This window comes from Syngnathus leptorhynchus, chromosome 16 (assembly GCF_054491065.1).
Source record: "Syngnathus leptorhynchus isolate UIUO chromosome 16, UIUO_Slep, whole genome shotgun sequence".
NCBI classification, from domain to species: Eukaryota; Metazoa; Chordata; class Actinopteri; order Syngnathiformes; family Syngnathidae; genus Syngnathus; species Syngnathus leptorhynchus.
In genome coordinates this window covers 5,906,703-5,928,166 of record NC_141210.1, presented here as the reverse complement: position 1 = coordinate 5,928,166, position 21,464 = coordinate 5,906,703, and the positions used below count along the sequence as shown (strand labels likewise).

The 21,464-nt window shown below is 38.2% G+C and overlaps 2 protein-coding genes across 3 annotated transcripts; both read left to right on the top strand.

The window, feature by feature from the left end:
- The first annotated feature begins 7 nt into the window (after nucleotides 1-7).
- LOC147044406 (apoptosis regulator BAX-like) lies at nucleotides 8-3,427 on the top strand. Its single transcript, XM_085934719.1, has 7 exons — nucleotides 8-56; nucleotides 151-244; nucleotides 321-351; nucleotides 1,152-1,316; nucleotides 1,404-1,542; nucleotides 1,650-1,754; nucleotides 2,387-3,427. The coding sequence occupies exons 2-7, from the start codon at nucleotides 217-219 to the stop codon at nucleotides 2,525-2,527; spliced, it is 609 nt and encodes a 202-aa protein (XP_085790845.1). The 5' UTR covers nucleotides 8-56; nucleotides 151-216; the 3' UTR covers nucleotides 2,528-3,427.
- A 1,438-nt stretch (nucleotides 3,428-4,865) lies between these two features.
- On the top strand, nucleotides 4,866-21,135 carry LOC147044405 (voltage-gated potassium channel KCNC1-like). Of its 2 annotated transcripts, XM_085934735.1 has the most exons (6): nucleotides 4,866-5,498; nucleotides 16,041-16,172; nucleotides 16,673-17,534; nucleotides 17,624-17,852; nucleotides 19,898-19,902; nucleotides 20,892-21,135. In XM_085934735.1, exons 1-6 carry the CDS (start codon nucleotides 4,956-4,958, stop codon nucleotides 21,041-21,043), a joined length of 1,923 nt encoding a protein of 640 aa, XP_085790861.1. In that variant the 5' UTR covers nucleotides 4,866-4,955; the 3' UTR covers nucleotides 21,044-21,135. The 2 variants fall into 2 exon arrangements, with proteins under 2 accessions (XP_085790861.1, XP_085790860.1); XM_085934734.1 differs by lacking the exon at nucleotides 19,898-19,902 and having other exon boundaries at nucleotides 17,624-17,836.
- Nucleotides 21,136-21,464: the final 329 nt, after the last annotated feature.

The window sequence follows — 21,464 nt, the reverse complement described above, 5'->3', positions numbered from 1 at the left end:
TAAAGGTTTTTATGGGTTTATTTGTGAACCACCTACAACCACAGATGAAGAAAAAGGTAACTCGCGGACTTCTCAAGTCTCGATCAAGTTTAGTTAACTTGAGTTGTTACCGGTGTCGGACAAATCTCAGCTCCAGTATTTTTGTTTTAGAATCGTCAACTTAACTGACGTCGTCTTTGGTGTGCCAAGCAACGGGAAGTGTTTTGTTTTAGTACAATGGCTTGCGAAGGAAATGGTATATCAGGTAAGCTTGATATCGAAAATTCCAGATGAAAAAAAAAGTTGACCAACTATTGCTAATGTGTTGTATTCATTTATAGATGAGAGGATCGGAGAAGCACTGATAAAGGAGTAAGTGCCTCTCTCTCTCTCTTCATTCATTCCCCCCCTTTCCGGCATATTGTACAGTAGATGCATGTTGATTTCACGGAAATGATTATTTTCTCACCTAATACGCAAAACAAAAACATCTGCCACCACAAAACTTGTAAGGAATTTATGTAGAGGAAAAAGCGGGATATCATATGTAATAATAATCATATCTAATGTCATTGAGGTATTGCAATATTCTCTCATTAAATGTACCACTTCAATTTTGTGTATTGTAGGCCCAATGCTCGTCTTAGGTTGACAAAAGTTAATGTTGGCTGCACATATGCACATTTTTCTTTCACTTTCGATTTCATTCTATAGGCCAGAGTCAATTCCTTGAAGTGCAGGGTTTGTCATGCTTGCTCTCACGCACGCATAGTTTACTTTGTTTTGTTTATGCTTTTTTGATAGTTGCCTATGGAGGTGTGCAAAATATTTTGTTTTTTACTATCTACAGTAACTCCCAATTTATTATACTCTTTCAATGTTGTTGTTTAACGGCAGTTACTTTTTCCATACACAAAAATCCAAAACCTATTAAGATTTCAGTTTACTTGGGTTGACTTTTGTGAGATGATCAAATTGTTTTGATAATCCGAAACACTTGTGTGGTAAATGCACAAAATGTTTATCAGTATTCAGGAAATGGGTGGATACATTTTCGCAATCTGTAGAAGTAGAATGGAAACTCCCCCAAGACATTTCTTGAGGAAGTTCAGATGCTTCTATACAAGCGCAACCAGTCTGTAGAAGCAAGTACTTATATATGGTTTATCCAGGGTTATAGAGGAAGAGCTTAGGGATGTGGCCGCTGAAGATATCCCTCCTCTCACTCCACTGGCTGTGGAAATAAAAAGTACTCAGGAGAAGAAGCTTGTGAACCAGTTGGGCAAAATGATCCGAATCGTTGGTGACAGGGTGAAACATGACAAGGAGTTCCAGGAGTAAGTTTCCTCTCTCTCTCTTTTTTTTTTATTCTGTTGTATAAATGCCTATGAAATTGAATTTTTTTTTTCTTTCCATCATAATAGTGCAATTGATGGTTTAACCTATGTGGATGGATCCATGCAGGAAAATTTCAAGAATGTGGTCAATAAGGTCATTGAACAAGGCATTACTTGGGAGAGAATAGCTGTGATCTTCTATGTAGCAGGGAAGCTAGCACTCAAGGTTAGGATGCATTTATTTTCACACCATCAAAATTTTGTGGGCTCTTATTGGCGTCCGATTACATTCCTTGCAAAACGATTGTATGCTTGACAATCTGTGTTCATCAGATGGTGGAGGCTCATCTGCCAAAGTCAGTGAGGGAGATCCTGATTTGGACGGTGGATTACTTTCGGAGAAACCTGCTCGGCTGGATTCGGGAACATGGTGGATGGGTATGTCTGGTTTTCTTTTTTAGGCAAAAAAATAAAGGGGTTTAGGTTTTAAATTCAGATTAATATCCCATCAAAAGAAATGAAAGAAATACAACTGATTCATGAAGCAAATTTGAAGCTTCATTTTACCATCATTGCCTTTAACCTAAATATCTAAAATTGTCTGGTATCATGAAGTCTAAGACCGATAACTTGCTGCTCATGCAACTCTTGTCCTTGACTGTTTGCTCTTTTTACAGGTGTCTTTGTTATCAGGTTTTGGGAAGTATGCAATACTCCATATTTAATATACTAATAAATCAGCATTCCTCATCATTCTCATGTAATTGCGCTAGCGTTCCCCCTATTGCCTCAAAGTTTCTAAATTCAACTGTATTCCTAGTTACTACAATTTACCACACCGGTTTATCCTGTAATGTCAAAAACCTTCTCCAGCAAACATGTTTAATCCTAACACATCAAGTTTATGGCCACTCCTTTAATGTTGTGAAACTAGCAAAGAGTTATTGGGAAACAAGTAGACGATGTGTGAAGCACAATTTGATTCAATGATTTGATGCGTCATGTGTCACATTCATTTTGATGTGGTGTTCAAATAACGATTTGTACAATCGTTTTGTTTTTGTCAACAGATCAACAGTTTCTCTGAGTTGGCAACAACCTCCATGAGGAACGTGGGATTGAACCATCAACGCTATAGCGTGGTCCTCATATTCTGCAGTGGTCTCCTTATAGGAAGTTTCTTCACCTGGAGGATGAGCAGAGGCTCTTGAAAACCCTGCTATCAATTTGCCACCATTCCCAGAATGCGTGAGTTTTTAGGACTTTTATTTATTTGTTTGTAAACATTTTGATGCCACTATCAAATACTGTACGTGGGTATTTTCATACTTGAATTGATACGGTATTTTATCAAATATGTAAGTTGTCCTCATTGTGATTGTGGAACACTGAATTAAAAATAAATGGCAATAATTAATCATTATAGGCATCAGCAACTAACTTTCAGGCCTCCACAACTAACTTGCACAAGTTATACTCCCAAGTTCACAAGATGTCATGATTTAATGTGTTGAATATTTTGAAAAAAGATGAAAATCTTACCCAAAAAATGACAGCTATTATTATTTGTTTGATTTGTGTAAGAAACTAAAAATAATAAGTAATTATTTACAAATATGAAAAAGTAGTAGCTCTTTTTTTAAATTTTTTTTTTACCATCCCTCCTGTGTACAATTTAAATGAATGATCAATCAGTTCCGTTGTTTGTTCAAAAATTTTTGACAGCAAATATAAAAAGTACACTCCACTGTTCAAATGTTGGTGTTTGGTATAACTTTTTTGATTAAATTTAAGACAAAGAAACCAGAGGAATGATAGAATTAGGCATTTGTTGTCATAATAATAGCGTCCACCAGATGCCAGCAGAGGGAAAGAACCAACAAATTGTTTTGCTTTTATTTACAGCTTGCTTGCTTCCATTTATGAATACATACTGTATACGTATATTCATTCATTCATTCATTCATCGTCCAAAATTCTTTTGACATACTTTATTCATGTGGTAACAGACATTTCTGAGACACGTTTCTTTTTATATTTTTTAAGTTCTTTATTTTGATATTTACTGTTTATTCGCCACCGCTGAACCTGCTATTAAATTCTTATATTGACATCGGAGTTTCTGTGATTATTACATACCAGTTGACAAAGAAAGTGTGCAAAACCAGTCATAAATCTACTCAGAAAGTGATATTTCAAACTTTTTCCATTGGTCTCACAATACTCTTGGCCTGTTTTGCCATCATCGATTTTCGGCATTGTGTGTTTTCCTGTTCAGTGCATAAGTATCTTTGTATTTATCGCTTGCTGGTTGGACCTATGACAACGTCTACTAGACCTCGTTTGAACGACCCCGGCATTCCAGCCATCCATTTTCAACTTTTACATAAATAAAACATCCGTGACGCATTTGGTAGTTCCGCTGCGTCGTCCTCTGAGAATTGTGTATACATGTTCTACTTACTCTAGCTCTTATTGGGCTCTATTTAACAAAAAGTCATTTTGTTCCTGAGTCAGCATGTTAATGTACATAATTAACTGTGCATGAGTGTGCATGTTTTTGCATACGTAGTACTTACACGTGTTGAGAGAGAGCAAAAGAGAGAGAAAGAAAGAGAGAGACAGAAAGAAAAAGAAAGAAAGAAAAAGAGAGAGAGAGAGAGAAAGAGAGAGAATGACTAGACACGGGTGTGAAACACTCCATCATATCCCTGCTGCTCTGCTCTTACTGAACCAAGTGTTTTAGTAGATTGAAAGAAAGTGGAGGAAGGGAGTAGTGCCGCAGGAGGGATGGTGGTGGCGTGGGCGGTCAAAAAGGACAGACAAGAGCTTTAGGAGACTCATTTTCATCAAGCACAGCACTTCTCTTTCCAAAATACGTTTTTTTTTTTTTTTTTTAAACATGGGCTCAGCAATCTCTTAATTTGTACGCTACTTCTCAATTTAATCACTATAACAATGGTGAATAGCCAATTTTAATCAGATGTGTGCCTCGTATTTTGGACAATGATTTAAAATAATGTATTTCCTTTTTTTTCTAGCAGATTAGTTTTGGGAGATGTTTTCATTTTATTTTGCTTTTAGGTTTGACCTTTAAAAACTGACGCATCATGGATTTTTGCATGCAAATTATGACTAGTCATAATTGTATGACAAACTATTCTTATGATAAAAGATTGAAATATAATTGTCTGAATTTTCATATTTTTAGAGACAAGCATGATTTTGTGAAAACCCAAGACACGCACACACGGGTATACTTCATATCTCATCATCATCATCTTTGACCTTAACTCATTTGATCCAATCATATGAATTCCACCTGTCCATTGGCCAATAACCTTTGGCAATGGGAATACATATTGGATTCATAAAATCAGTTTCCCTTTAAGCCTATTCAACCTGATTTCACTCAAGTAGAGAGGCGCCAGGGAAGACTCCTCCTTCACTCCCTCTCTCTCGCTCTCTCTCTCCTCCTCCTCCTCCTCCTCCTCATCTCCGTGACACCTTGCAAGGATGCACTTACAGGGACTAAATGCACAACGGGGATCGGGAGTGAATGGGACAAGCTATTTAGAAGAATCACAATAGCATCACCACCACTCGGGCGCACCGACCGAAGCATGCCTGATCGCAGCCATGACTTGCTCGGCGTCAGATAGCGAGAAGATCGTGATCAACTGCGGCGGGATTCGACACGAGACCTACCGGAGCACCCTGAAGACGCTTCCGGGTACGCGCTTGTCCTGGTTGACGGAGCCCGACGCCTACAGCAACTTCGACTACGATCCCAAGTCAGACGAGTTCTTTTTTGATCGCCATCCGGCCACTTTTGCATTTATTCTCAACTACTACCGCACCGGGAAACTTCATTGTCCTAATGATGTTTGCGGGCCGCTCTTCGAGGAAGAACTCGCCTTCTGGGGCATCGATGAGACGGACGTGGAGGCATGTTGCTGGATGAATTATCGGCAGCACCGAGACGCCGAAGAAGCTCTGGACAGTTTTGAGAACCCTGAGCCAGACGTGCCCGAGGACGACCCGGCTCTTACCGGCGGAGCGGATGGTGACCTGAAGCGCTTGTGCATGCAGGAGGATGGCCGCAGGGCGACGTGGTGGGAGGTGTGGCAACCCAGAATGTGGGCGCTTTTTGAGGACCCCTACTCATCTAAATACGCCCGGGTGAGTGGGGCGAACAGGCTTGGGCTATTCTCTCTTTTTTTCTTCCTTTCTTTCTTTGCTTGCACGTTTATGCGCATGCATCTGTCTCGCCAGTTTTGCCGTTGCGCATTGCTGCGGGAAAAAAAAAAAAGTTTCCTCAAACCCGCATTGGCAAGCCAAAATAATGGATAAACATTTGCACTTGGGAAAAAAAAGTTGACGCAGGAAAAGTTCAAGAGAAACATTGCACCCCTTCAAAACATTCAAAAGCTCATGGCTAGTGTTTTTACATGTGAATGTTTAGTCATATTTTCTGTCCCCCTTTTTTTTTTTTTAGAGGAACAAACAAATCCGGCACATTGCAATGGTTCACCATCTTGATCTAATGCAAGATGCCAGCAAGGTCCCTCAATGGCACTTATGTGTGAGGCAGGTTGCCCTGGATCCAGTTTCATATTTCCTCAGTCATGATAAATGCATCTCCGTTTTTGTGCATGAGTCTGTGTGTCATGATGGATTGATAACACAACACTCAAGGTTTTGCTTTCTGATTTAAATTTGTAATACTTTATTGACCCAATGGATGTCTGTCATTTCGGCATTTGGCAATTTGCCATAACTCCTGTACCCACAGCGCTCATTTTAAATGAAGTTGATTTAAAGGCCCAGCATTCGCCCTTGAAATCAATGTTTGTAAACTGTCAGCTTTCAATTTCCCTACATTATCAGGAGAATTATACAAAACTATAATCTGGCAAACACACCACATTTTTTTTTTTCCATTTCAAAAAGATGATCTTTACGACACAAAATCCATGATTGTCTTTTTCTAATGTGACCCCGTGATTCCCTGGCGACCTGTCCAGGGCTCTATTTTTGGTAGACTGGCACCACTGGCGGTGCTAGAATTTTTTTCCCTTGGGGGGGTGGGGAGGATAGCTTAGGGGGTCCGCTAGACAAACAAAGTTTTACAAATCCTAAATATTCTTCAAAAAGTGCTCATAAAGATACCAAAACAAAGAAAACATCACCATGTACACAAATTTTGCTTTGGGCTGGGAATGAAAATGGGGACTGCAGTGTTTACAAATTTTGCAGACATTGTAAAATCTCCTTCAGGGCACTGATAAGTCATTTCGAGAGGAGCTTTAAGATGTATACTTCTTCTTGCATCCATGTATAGAAAGGATACTAAGTTGATATTCTTTCTAATGTTGTGGTTATGTTAGGTTATCAATATGCTAATATTCAATCACACTTAGTGATACAAAATGTATGTGCCATTGTAATGATGAACATTTCAGGGCTTATTTTTATCATTTTGCCTGCAAACTGAAATTGTCATGGAATTTGTCAGTTCACAAAACCCAGATAATCCATTTTATCTCCAGTTTGCTGACCGACCGAACCGCTGGTGGCGTGGACCAATCACAAAGCAGCGCTGTTATGCGACTGTGTCAAAAATAAGAAATGCTGAGGCTAGGGGGAAACGGACAAACATGGTGGATGAATGGATGCTGCAATTAAAAAAAACAAAAAAACGCTAACTATTATGAAACCCTATAATGTTAGCATGGGAACGACACCAGCTGGTCAAATGATTTTGTCAGCCTTTTTCTTAATTGGTCAAAACAAAAGTTTTGTAGGCTTGCTCAAGTTGTCGCAATGTATTTGCACTGTAGCTTCCATCTTTCCGGAGCAGATCACAGTGGAGCAGTCCCAGATTGATTCCCCAGAGAACTTCTTTGACTGATTCACGTATCTATCCGGCCTGTTTTAGATGCATCCCCACTGCAACTACCTGATTCAAATAATCAGGATAGTTATTAGGTTTTTATAAAGCTCGTTGATAAGCTGATCATTTGAATCATTTTAAAACACCGCTCCGTGAAAATATTGTGACAAAAATCTGGTCCGTGGTGCTAAAAATGTTGGGGACTGCTATTGATGGATGTAAAGTCAATCAATTTAGTTTTATTTCATTCGACCACATGCGAGATTTCAAGTGTTGTTTTATTTTCATTTCATTATTATGTCAAGGTCAAGGCAGAATTACAAATCTAGAGCAAATTATGAAAAGTTCTAAATGGCAGTCAGTGTTAGCACAAAACCAATTTCCCATTCAATTGACTTATTCAGGTCATGCAAATGAAGGAAACATTTTTGAAAATATTTTTCTTCGTTGAATTTTTTTATATCACAAAAAAATGGAGATTTATAGAAGGTGTAGAGACTTTTTTTTTTTTATCTTCACTGTTAGTTTAATAACCTCTTCTATGGACTTCATACTGCTCCTCTTTTCCATCACTGGAAAACGATGGTGTCTTCACCTTGACATTGCAACTTCTATAAAGTACGCATCAAAAATTTGGACAGTTTCAAATTGTGTATGGCACCTTAGGTAGCGTGATCTTATTCTATTAATATTTATCATACGCACAAAATTGGACCTCTGCAAACACACACACAGGTTACATAAGCGACCGGGGGGGGGGGGGAGCAGTTTGCGGTATTGTCTTGCGCAAGGACACCACAACCGCATGTCCGAGGAATTTTGGATGTGGATGGTCACTCTGCATCTCCACAGTGGCAGGTGACACTCTTAAACTGTTAGCCACGACTGTTGTGTCATTCCATATCGATTTTTTTGTAACCCATCTTTCCCTTTAATTGTTAGTGTGGTAAATATTCGAAATAACTACGAGGGTAGTTTTCTCAAGGTTGGTCTTTGATTCTGATCAAATTCTACCTTCTGATTCATGATATGAATAAAGGAGGAATAAGAGGACAGCTAAATGAGTGATGGGGAAAGCAAAAAAATAAAGGGATGACAGTCAAACCAAAAAAGGAATTGGATAGCAGGTGAAGGGTAGCGTCAACGTAAAAGCAGAGGTGACTTTGAAAGTAGTGCAGTCTACGTTTTGATTGCCAATACAGAAAGAAAAAAAAAAAGATAGCTTGGGAAGATGGAAGGGGAGGGTGCCAGTGCAGCAGCATCTGCAGTAACAGCCGCAGCACTTCAGGTCTGGCAGCACCTCACTTGCGCTTGATTAGCTCAATTTATAGCCCAAGGAAATGTTGAAAGAGGATCAGAGAAAATCATCAAGCCTGGGTATCTCCTGTTTCAAGTCCATTCGTACGCTTTTAATCATCTTCAAAACCCTTCGCTTGATTCCGATGCTTTTTTTTTTTTTCAAATTTGATGAACCACTTGGGAAATTTCAAGTCATCACCACTGACAGGACTGAAAATTGGTTAGCAAACTGCTTCAGGATTGCACATTATTGCTACTCAGATCCCCCCTCTCTCTCTCTCAGCTACTCATCACCCATCCATTCTTAGCTAGCAGCGTTTTCATTGGTGGATGTTATCCAGCTGACTACTTGTGCTATAGCATAACACTGCAGTGGCTGTAGTAGCTGACTCTGCAGCAGAGTCACACTCTGAGAAAAAAGGGGTGATTATGGTTTGGAGGGGGTTGGGTGGATCCGAAGGAACAATAGTAGGGACAAACTGGGGGTCGTTTTCTCACACACCCCGATAATCCCCTTTTTTTTTTTTTTTTTGCTGAGCTCGGCACGGTGGGTTACTCGTACCCTCTTATTGATCGGGTTGTACGTCTTCGTTGGTCTTCTTCAGGCGGATGTCACAGTTGAATGGTGTTCCTTTCGAAGTAAAACCTTCATGAGCACCTTGCCCTCTCTCTTTTTTTAAGACTCTTACCTCTGCTTCATGGATGGGATGATAATAACTTGTTCCTAAGGGAGAACTAGGCATCATTTGCACAAATGTCTGAAATTAGCAGTATTTATCGAAATAGAGGGATTTGAGTTATTCATACAAAAAAAGACATATATACCAATAACCAATCTTATTTTTTTGCATCAATATTAGGGTCACTTAAATAATATTGACATAAGGAGTACATAGTACATATATACAGCAATTTATTTATTTTTCCACTTGTCCGGACGCCCATCTATTCATTTAGATGTTTTTTTCCATCTGTCCGTCTGCCCATTTATTTATTTATTTGTTTGTTTGTTTGTTTATTTATTTATTTTTATTTATTCATGGGGTCAACATTTCAAGCTCACTTTTTTTTTACTTTAAGCAGTCAATTTAAGATTACAGTTACATATTTCAATGAAATAGTATTTATTGGTCATTTTTAGATTGACCATTTACACTGACTGTAATCGGGTGGGTGTCTGAATTGACACCGATCCATTCTTAATTTACATGGGGGGCTATTTACACACTGTGATTATAAAAACTTCGAAAAGTGTCATTCTAATCACTGGAAAAACATTTGAGTAGGACATTTCGCTAATGGAGTATTTGCATCTGAATGACTACTAAGTCCATTCACGAATGGCAGAACATCAAATCATTTTTACATAATGAGTTTGCTAACACTTCGTTTGTTACACCAGGCTCAAGTAGAATTGGAGTGACACGATAAAACCAATGAGATTATTTCCTTGTTATAGATAATAATCTCTGTCAAGGATTTGAAGGACTTTTATTTATATATTCTTATTCTTTATTGTGGCCTTGATGACAGCACAGCTTGCTCATACTCATCTGTAACAAAAATAAGGATAATGAATTTACTTAAATTTTGTTGGAAACAAATATTCCAGTTTTCTCTTTCTACATTACCCTACTGATATTTGTAATGTTTTTTTTTTTAAAACAATTTCTTCTAGCTCCCTATGTGCTGGTTTGTTGCGCCATAGGCAATATATCCACCAGGGTCTCCCTTCCCCCTCTGTGCTTTTCAGGATAATGCTGCGACAGAGCTTTCTTTCTCTCCCTGTCACCAGAGAGAGAGAGAGAGAGAGAGAGAGAAAGAGAGCGAGAGAACGCTCAGTATTTGATGACACGTCAAGAACTAGTATTTAACCTCTGCATGATCTTTCATGCTATCACATCACACAGGGTCCGCAACACAGTCAACATCACACGCCAAACAAGGTTGTGCGGAGAAGCTCATTTTATAACCATGTGAAGTGGATTACTGCAGAATGATCTGCTACTGCGCAGCGTTTGAGTAGGCTAAGGGATGTGTACGTAATTATTCTCATATACATGCAAGACATGATTTTCATGCTAGCTGCACTTTAACGTCCTTACCTACTTTACATTTTTAGGAAATAATCTAATATATTACTTGTTAGCAAAATAAGGGCACTTATAAAATGACAAATATTGCAATATATTACATGGTACGGTCTCAATACACAAATATCTGACATTGACACAAAAGTCTAAGTCATTTATGGATGGAATGTGAATGGATGAATTGTTTTACAAGTCTCATTGAGAAATTAGCTCATGATTGCAGTTAAAGAGTTAAATGTGGGCTAATTAAAGCAGAAGGTCATTCCTGCTCTGCTTACCCAATGACCAATGACTTAATGCAGTCTTGATAAATATTTAAAAACTCATTAATAATCAATGTACAAACAATTTGCCATTTGAGATTATTGTAAAGTAGTGCTTCCATTTTTTTTCCCTCCCCCTTTCTTTTTTCAAAAAATATTTTCTTTAACATTGCTTAGCCACATGAATCGATTGCAGCGGAGCAAGGTCGAAGGCTAGCAAACTTGTCTCCTGCTGTTCTTCATATTCTCTTTCCTGCTGTCTGTCCTGAGCATGAATTTCATATCTTGCAAGCAGACAGACATGCTTTTCACATTCTTTGCTTCAAAGGAAGGAAGGAAGGAAGGGAGGTAGGAAGGAAGGAAAGGATTGCATGTATATTTATTTAAAATATATATTTTTGGCCAAATGTCTCTCTTCGATTTTGCTGAGCACTCTCTGGAACAAGAGGGACAGGAAACCCTTCCAATTCCAAGTCTCATTATTTTGTCACACATTGCATTACCTTTTCTTTTGAAGTTTAAAAGGTGTCTAACGGAAACCTCAGCGGGAATAAATGACCTACATCATTTTTTTGTTGTTGTTGTGCACCCAGCAATTTGAAATAGTGCTGCTCATGAAGATGAATTGTGATGATGTAGTATAGATTTATAATGAAAAGACATTGATGCTGTTTTATTTTTCATTACATTGATCTCCTTCCCTTGCACCAGCAACCCGTCACCTTGCTGATTCAGTGCAGTGTACAGCTTTGCTTACGCATGTGTCTCCTGATGGCCAAGCTATAATTACTAGAAGAGCCTTGCTTAGTCTTATGCACACTTGAGATTGACCGGTTAAAGTTAGTTGGTTAGCCGATCATGACTAAAAAAAAGAATTTGTATTTCAAATGGCAAATAAAAGGTGTTATTTACATTTCTATTGTTGGATGGTAGTATATATACTACTACCGTATTGGCCCGAATATAAGACGACCCTGATTATAAGACGACCCCCTCTTTTTCAAGACTCAAGTTTGAAAAAAGATTTTTGGAACATCAAATTTAATTTTTATACAGAACATAATGACAGTACAACTGAAACTAAGTTCAGCATTCGCTTTAAAGATATCTGGCGCCATCCAACGTTGTGAATGGGTATAATGCAAGACGACTTTTTCAGTCTTGTTTCAATGCAAAAAAACCACCGTCTTATATTCGGGCCAATACGGTATATGACCCAATTACAATATGCTTACATTCTAAGGAGAGCAATGGAGTGGAATTTACCGGGCAAAAGCAATTGTAAGCATGTTGAGAGTGGAAAAACAACTCATGCATACCTGATAGAACACAATAGAAACAAGCTACATATATTCACTGTAGGTTGTGTCTCACTTCATTGCTCCTACTCTGTATATCTAATTTACAGTTTGTTTTAATTTAGATGGGGGGGGGTAAAGACAATTACAACCATTCAGACAGACTATTTGTTGAAAAGTGCCCTTTACTCAAGTGGAGACACTCTGCATTTATTGTTAGTGCATGAGAGTGTGTGTGTGTGTGCATGAGTGTATGTGTGTGTCCGTGCTGCAGTCTTAGAAAGGACATTCCGGGTGCTGCATCACTGCTACAAAAGAGAAGGTGACATCATTATTAAAAAAAAAAAAAACTGTCGTTGGACTGCTGTCACATGGATGGATTATGAAATGATTGACTGATTTTGTGAGTTATAATGAAAGTAGTTTTTTATTTATTTTCCTTTTTAAAATAAAAAATAAAAAAGTAGCAGCATTTCATAGTTTCTCAAGATGACTTGTAATGACTTTCCCATGTTTGTCATCTGAACACGGACAGAACATTTTTCTAAATAACAACGAGTGAGGTGCCCCAGGTTCAGTCCCGTTGAGTTCATTTTTGATATTGGGAGTGGGAGTAAATAAGTGCTATCACACACTTCCTCACTGACTCCTCCACCTAAAGCGACTTTTCTATTACACAAGCTTTACGCCGCTATTTTAGCTATTAATAACTATAAGGCAGCCCTCACATCGACCAACAGTAGTCCCCCCCCCCCCCAACTGTGAAGATGATACTGGGTTCAGTTCACGGAAGCCAATGATATTAATACTAAAGGGAAGCAGCAGAAGCTTAGATCTGCATTGCATTCCGTGCACTTATTACCTTCAAAGTAATGGGTTCACATTTTTTTTCAACACGTTAACATTACATTTGTAATTTACAGATATTATTATTATCATTATTATGATTACTACCCTGACTGCACATTTTTTACAAGGTTGTCTTTTCCTTTAAATGGATGTCAGCTAATAGCTAAAATGTGATGTCACAGCAGAACAATTGACTTTTAGTTACTCGGCTGGTTGGAATTGGTCTAACAAGATTTAAACAAAAAGCTGTTTTCACACTGCCTTCCCCGGCAAATTGGCTCATCGGCGCCGTAACGCTATAGCTGTATTTATTTGCCTGACTTTTTCAGACAGAACTCACCAAAGCGGTGCGTTGGTGTGTCTCAAGGTTGCATTAACAATCCGATTGTGGCTTAAGGTATTCAGAAATTTAAAAAGTGTCGGTGTCTGGGATAGAAATATTTGCTTTGACACAAAATAGTGTGGCCCATGATTCTCTGATGTTAAATTCTAACTTAGGTCAACCTTTTTGAAACGGGGACAATATTATTGGTTCCAGAAAAAAAGAAAAAAAAACCTGATCACTGAAATAACTTGAACGTGACAAAGAATAAAATACAAACATTAGCTGAAATGTTATATTTAGTAATGTGAGAAAAGTTGAAAAAGATACAGTGGAAAGTTTTTGAAGGATGCAGGGAGAGCAAAGAGATTTAGGTCATGTTATATGACAGGAGCTAGGGAATGACCGATGAAGAATATAGGGAAGCAAAAAGCAGATTCTCTACTGCGGTATGTGTCGTGTATCTTTAATAACTGGGAGTACAATAAAAAAAAAGATTAGGATTAGGACCTTGAGGAATATCCATGATATCAAAGTCCACACTCACCACGTCTTTAAAATTAGACTCTTTTTAACTTCAGAGCACTAAATGACCACATTCCAATTTAATAGCGTTTAAAATATTATTATTATTATTATATCTATATATAAATAATATATTGCATATCACATACACAGAGCTTTTCATATTCCGCTTACATTTTTTTTTTAAATAACATTTTAAGAATACAGAATTCTTACAAACATGTTTGGTATGTGTGTGCATGCTTGTGTGTGTGTGTGTGTGCGTGTGTGCATGTTTGCATGAGATAGAGAAATTTTGTGTAACCAGGACAGCTCTAGATAGGGATGTTAAATTAGACCATGGTTAATAAGCTGTGGGACTCAATGTGCTCTCTTTGGATTAGACCAAGACTTCATTTGTCTGTCTTCATCGTTGACCTGACACACACTTACAATCCACTCCCCCTGCACACACACACACACACACATATGTGTTATGATAACAAAATGGTTCATTCACCAAAGATACGTTGAATGAGAAAGCTTTATTAGCAAGAAAACAAGATTGTGTACAAATGTATCTAGGCCACTAACATAACATTATGTTTGATTATATTTACAGATTATGAGTTAAAGTACTTTTTTTGATTGAATTGTGAATGATGTAAATACTACACAACAGCACAACTCTGCGCAAAGGTGGGTTCGTTTTAGTGTTGGTAATTATGCAGATCAGTGCAGGTCAGCGGATCTGAGAGAGGGAAGGCTGCGTCAGTGTGGTAGTGGTCATATTTTTCTTCAATCACTGCCAATGAAAGCGGCTTCTCTCATCATTCCATTTTAATGCGATCACCTAGTCATGTACTTGAGTCTTAAAATACCGGAGGGCACATCTGAGTTGTAAATCGAGATTTGGAATACAGATTCATTCATTCATCTTCCGAACAACTTGATTTTATGAGGGCGGGCTGTCATAAAATTCCAAACACACAGCATGTCTGTGCAATGTAGATATGGCTTATAAAATATCTACTTCTGCGAGGTATTAAAAATGACCTTAGTCACCTTACATAATGAAAACTGAATTGAATGGCACAAATCATCCAAAACGTCAATGCAGAAAAGTTTAGCATGCATGGTTCTGTGTAGATGTGTTTTATAATTCATGCAGAATCGTTATCCCCAATTATAAAATGTGGCGTGATAGCTGCATATAAAAAAAAACAAAAAACAATCATGGACGGAGCTAAACACAAACACTAGCTGTTGTCACTAGCATTTGCCAAAAACACTAGTGTGTGCTAACGTGTGCAAAAAACCAAACCTTATGATGTCGGAAGAGCATTTTTTTTTTTTTTATATAGTGTCGACCAAAATGGTTAAATACTCTTTTCGGGGTTACTACGTTCTATTTTTGTCAGACAAGGTAGCAATTTATCTCAGCCTTTAGGGGGAAAACATCTCTGTACAAATGCACGCAAGGGAAAAAGCATCTTACTGCAGTAGAGAGTAAAAATGGGTTGTAAGGAGAGAGAGAGAGAGAGAGAGAGGGAGAGAAAATGAGGAGAAGAGCGAGCAAATGGGGGAATGAATGGTTGGGGGCAGGGGGATGCGGTATCAAAGAGGAATGATGAATCCAGAAAAAAGCTTCCTGAAAATAAATGGATGATTAGCAAAAATGAAATACTATACTATACTGCATTTGTGTGATGCTAAATATTGAGTTAATATTGATCCATGATAGATATATAATCTATATTCTCTATCATTTTTTTTTAGCTCGAGCTATGTTAAATCATTATTCCCTTGTTTTTCCCCCTCATGTTTTGTATATAACTATCTGAATCATATATATCATCTTTGACTTTTTTTTTTTTTTTTTATCCATCATCTCTATCTGCTGAGTGTGCTGAAATCAATGGATTTGCAGCAGTGAGGCCATTTGCACTTAGATCATTGCTCCACACTCTCCGTGGTGCTATAGATACCCCCTAGCGGCAGCTTTCCTACATAACAGCCTCACATGGTGCAATGGCTCAGAAACGCAAACCTTCTCTTGCACAATGAAAAAAAAAAAAAATGGAACAGTGTTCAAGCGGAAATGAGTCTTCACAGAAATGACACTGTCTTGAAATTGTGAAAATGAAGATGGTTTTGAATTGGAAACATATGAAGCCTTTTTTTTTCTCTCCCTCTGCAGTATGTGGCATTTGGCTCCCTCTTCTTCATTCTCCTCTCCATCTCTACGTTTTGTCTGGAGACCCATGAAGCGTTCTACACCATTTACAACCTGACCGAGAACGTCACTGCTAACAATGTGACACAGGAGGAGGTACTTTTTTTTTTTTTTTAATGAGTTGGTTAATGTTAATTAATGTGTCCATTGTGAGCTTTTAAATGACATAAATGATGAAAAATACAAAAGTGGATTGGAATCTTAAAATTCAGGTTTATGCTATCCAAACTTTGAAAGCCCAACCACTTTTAATAAGTCAATCAGAACCAAATTGTTGGTATCCTTTTTGTTCAAGAAAGAAAACCCCACAATGGTCAAAATAAGTGAAGTACAAATAAATAAAGTTGAAGTGAATAATAATCAATTATTGCTTTACGTATGATAGCTTTTCAGGTTACTCAAGTTCTGTAAATTTGACTCTAATAGCATTTGAATTGTTCTCAATGCCAATTCTAAATATGAATCTCTACTTTTTGATTGGTATGAAATATTTTCACTGGCATTAATTTCACATCCATATTGCTGTAGTGCAGTAAAATGTGACTTGATGAATTTGTTTATTCAGTGTTATTATTTGTGTTGCTTCCACTCTACAGACAGTGTTTGAAGTGGTGACAGATGGATGGCTGACATATGTTGAGGGTGTCTGCGTCATTTGGTTCACAATTGAGGTGCTGTTTCGTGTTATCTTCTGCCCTGACAAAGCAGAGTTCTTCCGCAGTGCCCTGAACATCATAGACATTGTGGCCATTGTGCCCTTTTACCTGGAGGTAGCGCTTAGCGGCCTTTCCTCCAAAACAGCCAAAGATGTGCTCAGCTTCCTACGTGTGGTTCGCTTTGTTCGAATTCTGCGTATATTCAAGCTCACTCGCCATTTTGTCGGTTTACGGGTACTGGGCCACACTCTGAGGGCAAGCACCAATGAGTTCCTGCTGCTCATCATTTTCCTGGCACTTGGGGTCCTCATCTTTGCAACCATGATTTACTATGCTGAACGCGTAGGTGCTGACCCGGATGATCCGACCGCTGGCGCCCATACAGACTTTAAGAACATTCCCATTGGTTTTTGGTGGGCAGTGGTGACCATGACAACACTGGGCTATGGAGATATGTTTCCCAAGACTTGGTCGGGAATGTTGGTGGGCGCCCTCTGTGCTTTGGCCGGTGTGCTGACCATCGCTATGCCTGTTCCCGTCATTGTCAACAACTTCGGGATGTACTACTCCCTGGCCATGGCTAAGCAAAAGCTCCCCAAGAAGAGGAACAAGCATATTCCCCGTGCACCACAACCAGGAAGTCCCAACTATTGCAAACCAGATGCCCTCGCCATGGCGACCGCCTCGCCCCACAGGCTCATGGGAAATGTTCTGGGGCCTGGCATGGTGGGATCTGGCAGCATGATGGGTGCTGGAGATTGTCCACTAGCACAAGAGGAGATCATTGAAATCAACAGGGCAGGTATGTGATCTGTTGTATACTATGTCATCGGATCAATTTGAAAAAAATAATGTCTACCTCTGTATTTCTTTCGACCCCCTCTCTCCCAGATTCCAAACAAAATGGTGATGCGGCAGCCAGTGCAGCAGCTCTAGCAAATGAAGACTGTCCCACTATTGACCAGGTTTTGGGAGATGACCGTAGCCCGGCCATTGGGGGTCACGGTTCCACCACCAGTCGGGAACGCTACCCGCACGATCGGGCCTGCTTCCTATTGAGTGCTGGCGAATTTCAGCGTACAACAGATGGCAACGTTCGAAAAGGTAGGGGCATCAAGCGGCTTTTGGAAAAGCAGGAGGTTCACAGAACTTTCCAGTCTTTTTGTAGACCGCTGGTTTAAGGCGGTTTGGGTTTATAGAAGACAGGAAGACAGATCAGTGTCAAAAATGGTGATCAAATTCGCAAAAGAAAAATAAACATGTCAAATAATTCTTCTATATAGATTCATCCTGAGTTTTTTTTTTTTTTTACCACACTCACCACTTAAACCTCCTCAAAGTCATATTTCCAAATGTCTTGTACTCAAAATGTGAACTTTTTCACACATTTTTAATGGTTGATATTTTGAGGGGCATTTGGGTAAAAAAAAAAAAAAAAAATCATGATCTTGAATTATCACACACATCACACACACACAGTCAGCATGTGAGTTTAGAATTCAGATTTGTATATTTAAGGTCATTGTCAGGATTTTAATATTCAAGATTCAAGATGTTGGTTGTTTGTCGTTCTGGTTACACGATCCATCCGTTTGTTTTTCAGCCTATTAGTTTCTTGTTTTCTCTGTTAGTTCATCCCTGTATGTGTCGTGTCTTTTTCAGCTGTCTTTCCCTCATCCTGCTCCTCCTCCTCTTCTTCAAACCCTGTCTCCTTTCACTCTGGTATCTCCAAATAGTGGCCACCCAAAAAAACAAGTGTTGGGATAGTTTTATAAAACCACAACAAAATTATACATAAAAACAAACATTCTTATTTTATTATTCTAGTTGCAGACTTTGCAATATAAGTGGTTTATGAACAATTTCACTAACCAGCAAGATTTCATTTAAATGAATGAGCGAGTCTAGATATTATTGTTATTATTATTATTATTATTATTATTATTACCAGAGTGAAAGTGGCCCATTTGTACTGTTGCACTTGCATTGTTGTGCCAGGCCAGTGAGAGCTGGCGGTTGATTGGTTGGCCTTCTCTGTCTCCTCTGGAACTGAGCCCAGAACAGTTTTTACAGAGCACTGCCTATTTTACGGAGGACTGCAGTCCAGAATTGCATTGCAGACTCTGACTCCATTTTACTGGGCAGCTCTTTGATTTATACTCAAATATAAACATTACATTTACTACTGATTGATGTCACATGGTGGGGTGCAAACGCTGATTTTTGATCACTTGGGTAATTCAACAGTCTGTGTTAAATATTATTTCAAGTGTTACATAAATCAAGATTCTTTTGGTTGCAAAAAAAAAGGACATTTTAGTTTTTTTTTTTTTTTTTTTATGCCCTAAATTTTTATTGAAAACATGTCCAGCAAACACATATTGCTCTCATTATATCCGGGTTGTAGACAAGAAAAATATATATTTTTTATTTTTGCAGCCCCAATGCTGGTCGTAACTCAACAACTTCCACTGTATGATTGAAATGTTGCTTTTAAATTCCATCTGACACGACTTGTACAGTGACAGTTTAATTGACTAAGAGTCCCAACGACTACTCGCAAATGGTTGTAGCTGTTTAACTGAGTGCACATTTCCAACCGTCAATACTAATCTCCATATGAATGCCAAGAACAAAACAACATGCTTGTCTGCTGATAAACAAAGATTGCGGATGCCAGACTAACCTTAACCAAATGATCATTTTTACTTTAGTGCAGTATATTATAATTTAGGTTCTAGAATATATTAGATATTTAAAAAAAAACAACATGAATAATAATAAGGTGATTGATAGCAACATAGAGGGAATCATGTAATCTAATAGACCCAGAAATGTTTTGCCAGATTATGGCAGTTCATGTATATTGCGTGATAACATCATCAGAAACATGACAACAATTATAATTAAATTAAATCAACAGTAAACCTAAATATATTTTTGACGATTAAAAAAAAAGTCTTTTTTTTTCCCGATCTATCACATCATGTAGATGTTTTTAAATTTTTTTGAATCATGCAAATTTTCCACAAATGTTTCACACATAAAATCGCTCTCCTCATTGTTAAATTGCTTTTTGCTGCAAATACAATCAAACTGCTCTTTTTAAGAGAGCCCCGCTTCTTCTAATGCAGAGGTAATATTTGAAGAAAGATTGTTGCGCAGTGTCTGTACATTTCTCCTCCTCAACAACATTAACAAGCAGTAGGCATACAGTACATGTGATGAGAAAGCTAATCAGTAAGTGGCTGGAGGTAAAACAAGGAAATGGGATGCTGCATTAGGCACATACTTGCTTTAAGTCCGTCCTCTCTGGCTGCAACCCTGTCTCCATAATTTCTTGTCTATCCCCAACCTCCTTCTGGAGAAACATTGATTTTCTTTATTGGCAAACAGATTTGTCTGAACTGACGCTTTTTTTTTTTTTTTTAGTATTATTGAGTAGTCCAGGCTATGCTTACAATATGCTCTCAGCAACCTTAGCCCCATTTGAATAAAAAATTGTTGGGATTTTGGTCATTTGATTTTCTTTTGTATATCTATTTAACACTATATTTAGAAATCCAAATATTCAACCAATTCTCTTTCTAATTCTGTTTGAGCTCAGTTCCAGATGACTTACCCATGCATATAATGCTCGCCACAGTTGTTGTTCTTAAATGAAGCATCATCGTGTGTTCTCCAGGAGAAATGCACATTAAAAATGGAGGAAAAAAGATAAACTATTGAATTTCCAAAAACATTACAAGATTTGTTGTAAGCAATTGTATTGTCCCTTGGACACAGTTGTGCCCTACCAAAAAAAAAAAAAAAAAGTGTTCAAGGGATATCGTGGCAACTGATTTTTTTGTAACCCACGTTTCTGTTTTGTCCTGTGTCTGTCCGTCCATCTGTTTGTCCCTCTGTCTACCTGTCTGTCTTCTCCTCTATTTTCTTTCATTTGGGCTGAATTTGTTTTGAACTTATCAAATGCTTATCCGTAAACAAATGGCTTCAATTTGCTCTTTCTATTGTGTGCTGCTGTCAATGTATCTAACATCTGTTTACTTTCAAATTGACATTGCAATTTCATAACACACATTGCTTACATTACTACTTTGTCATGAATGCACATTATGGTCGATTTTTTTTTTTTTTGTACTTCAACCTGGTTATGTAGCCACAGGTTATGAGAAATCCCGCAGCCTAAATAACATCTCTGGAATGACGGGAGCTCCTTTGCGCCTCACCCCTATCACCAATTCCACTTTTGAGCCTTTCGAGCCACCCGGGCTGAGGCGATGCCACTCCCCCATTCCCTCCATCTTGTAGTACAGTAAAGATAACAAGGAAATATCACACCACACACACACAAAAAAAATACAGCACATTTCGACTTGTGCAAAACAATAAAGACACGTATACAATTGTAAAAATGGAAAAAAACTGAAAATGAACTCAAAAATATAGGTAGGTAGATTTGCAAGTGTATTTTCAAATCCTCTAACCCGCCTGACTAACAAAGATAGAGGCAAAGTTAGTTTAGGCTAATACTTTATAGCTCGGTTAACTTACTTGTGCTACTTCTTGCCTCTGTCAATTGCACCTGCACTTGCACCACTTTATGCTGTTTTATAAAAATAAAAAATGCTGGACAACAGCGGGACTGAAATGTCCCAGTGTTTTCAATTTACTAGCCTAATGCTAATACAGTTCCTTGTATGGAAAAACAAAACAAAAAACATGGCTCTAA

What these genes read in the sequence shown, in the direction of transcription:
- LOC147044406 (XM_085934719.1), top strand. Translation starts at nt 217, where the DNA reads ATGGCTTGCGAAGGAAATGGTATATCAG. An exon ending in CGAAGGAAATGGTATATCAG is followed by an intron (nt 245 to 320) that starts GTAAGCTTGATA and finishes ATTCATTTATAG; the next exon opens with ATGAGAGGATCGGAGAAGCA. An exon ending in CATGACAAGGAGTTCCAGGA is followed by an intron (nt 1,317 to 1,403) that starts GTAAGTTTCCTC and finishes CCATCATAATAG; the next exon opens with TGCAATTGATGGTTTAACCT.
- LOC147044405 (XM_085934735.1), top strand. Translation starts at nt 4,956, where the DNA reads ATGACTTGCTCGGCGTCAGATAGCGAGAAGATCGTGATCAACTGCGGC. An exon ending in ACTCATCTAAATACGCCCGG is followed by an intron (nt 5,499 to 16,040) that starts GTGAGTGGGGCG and finishes CTCCCTCTGCAG; the next exon opens with TATGTGGCATTTGGCTCCCT. An exon ending in CATTGAAATCAACAGGGCAG is followed by an intron (nt 17,535 to 17,623) that starts GTATGTGATCTG and finishes CCTCTCTCCCAG; the next exon opens with ATTCCAAACAAAATGGTGAT.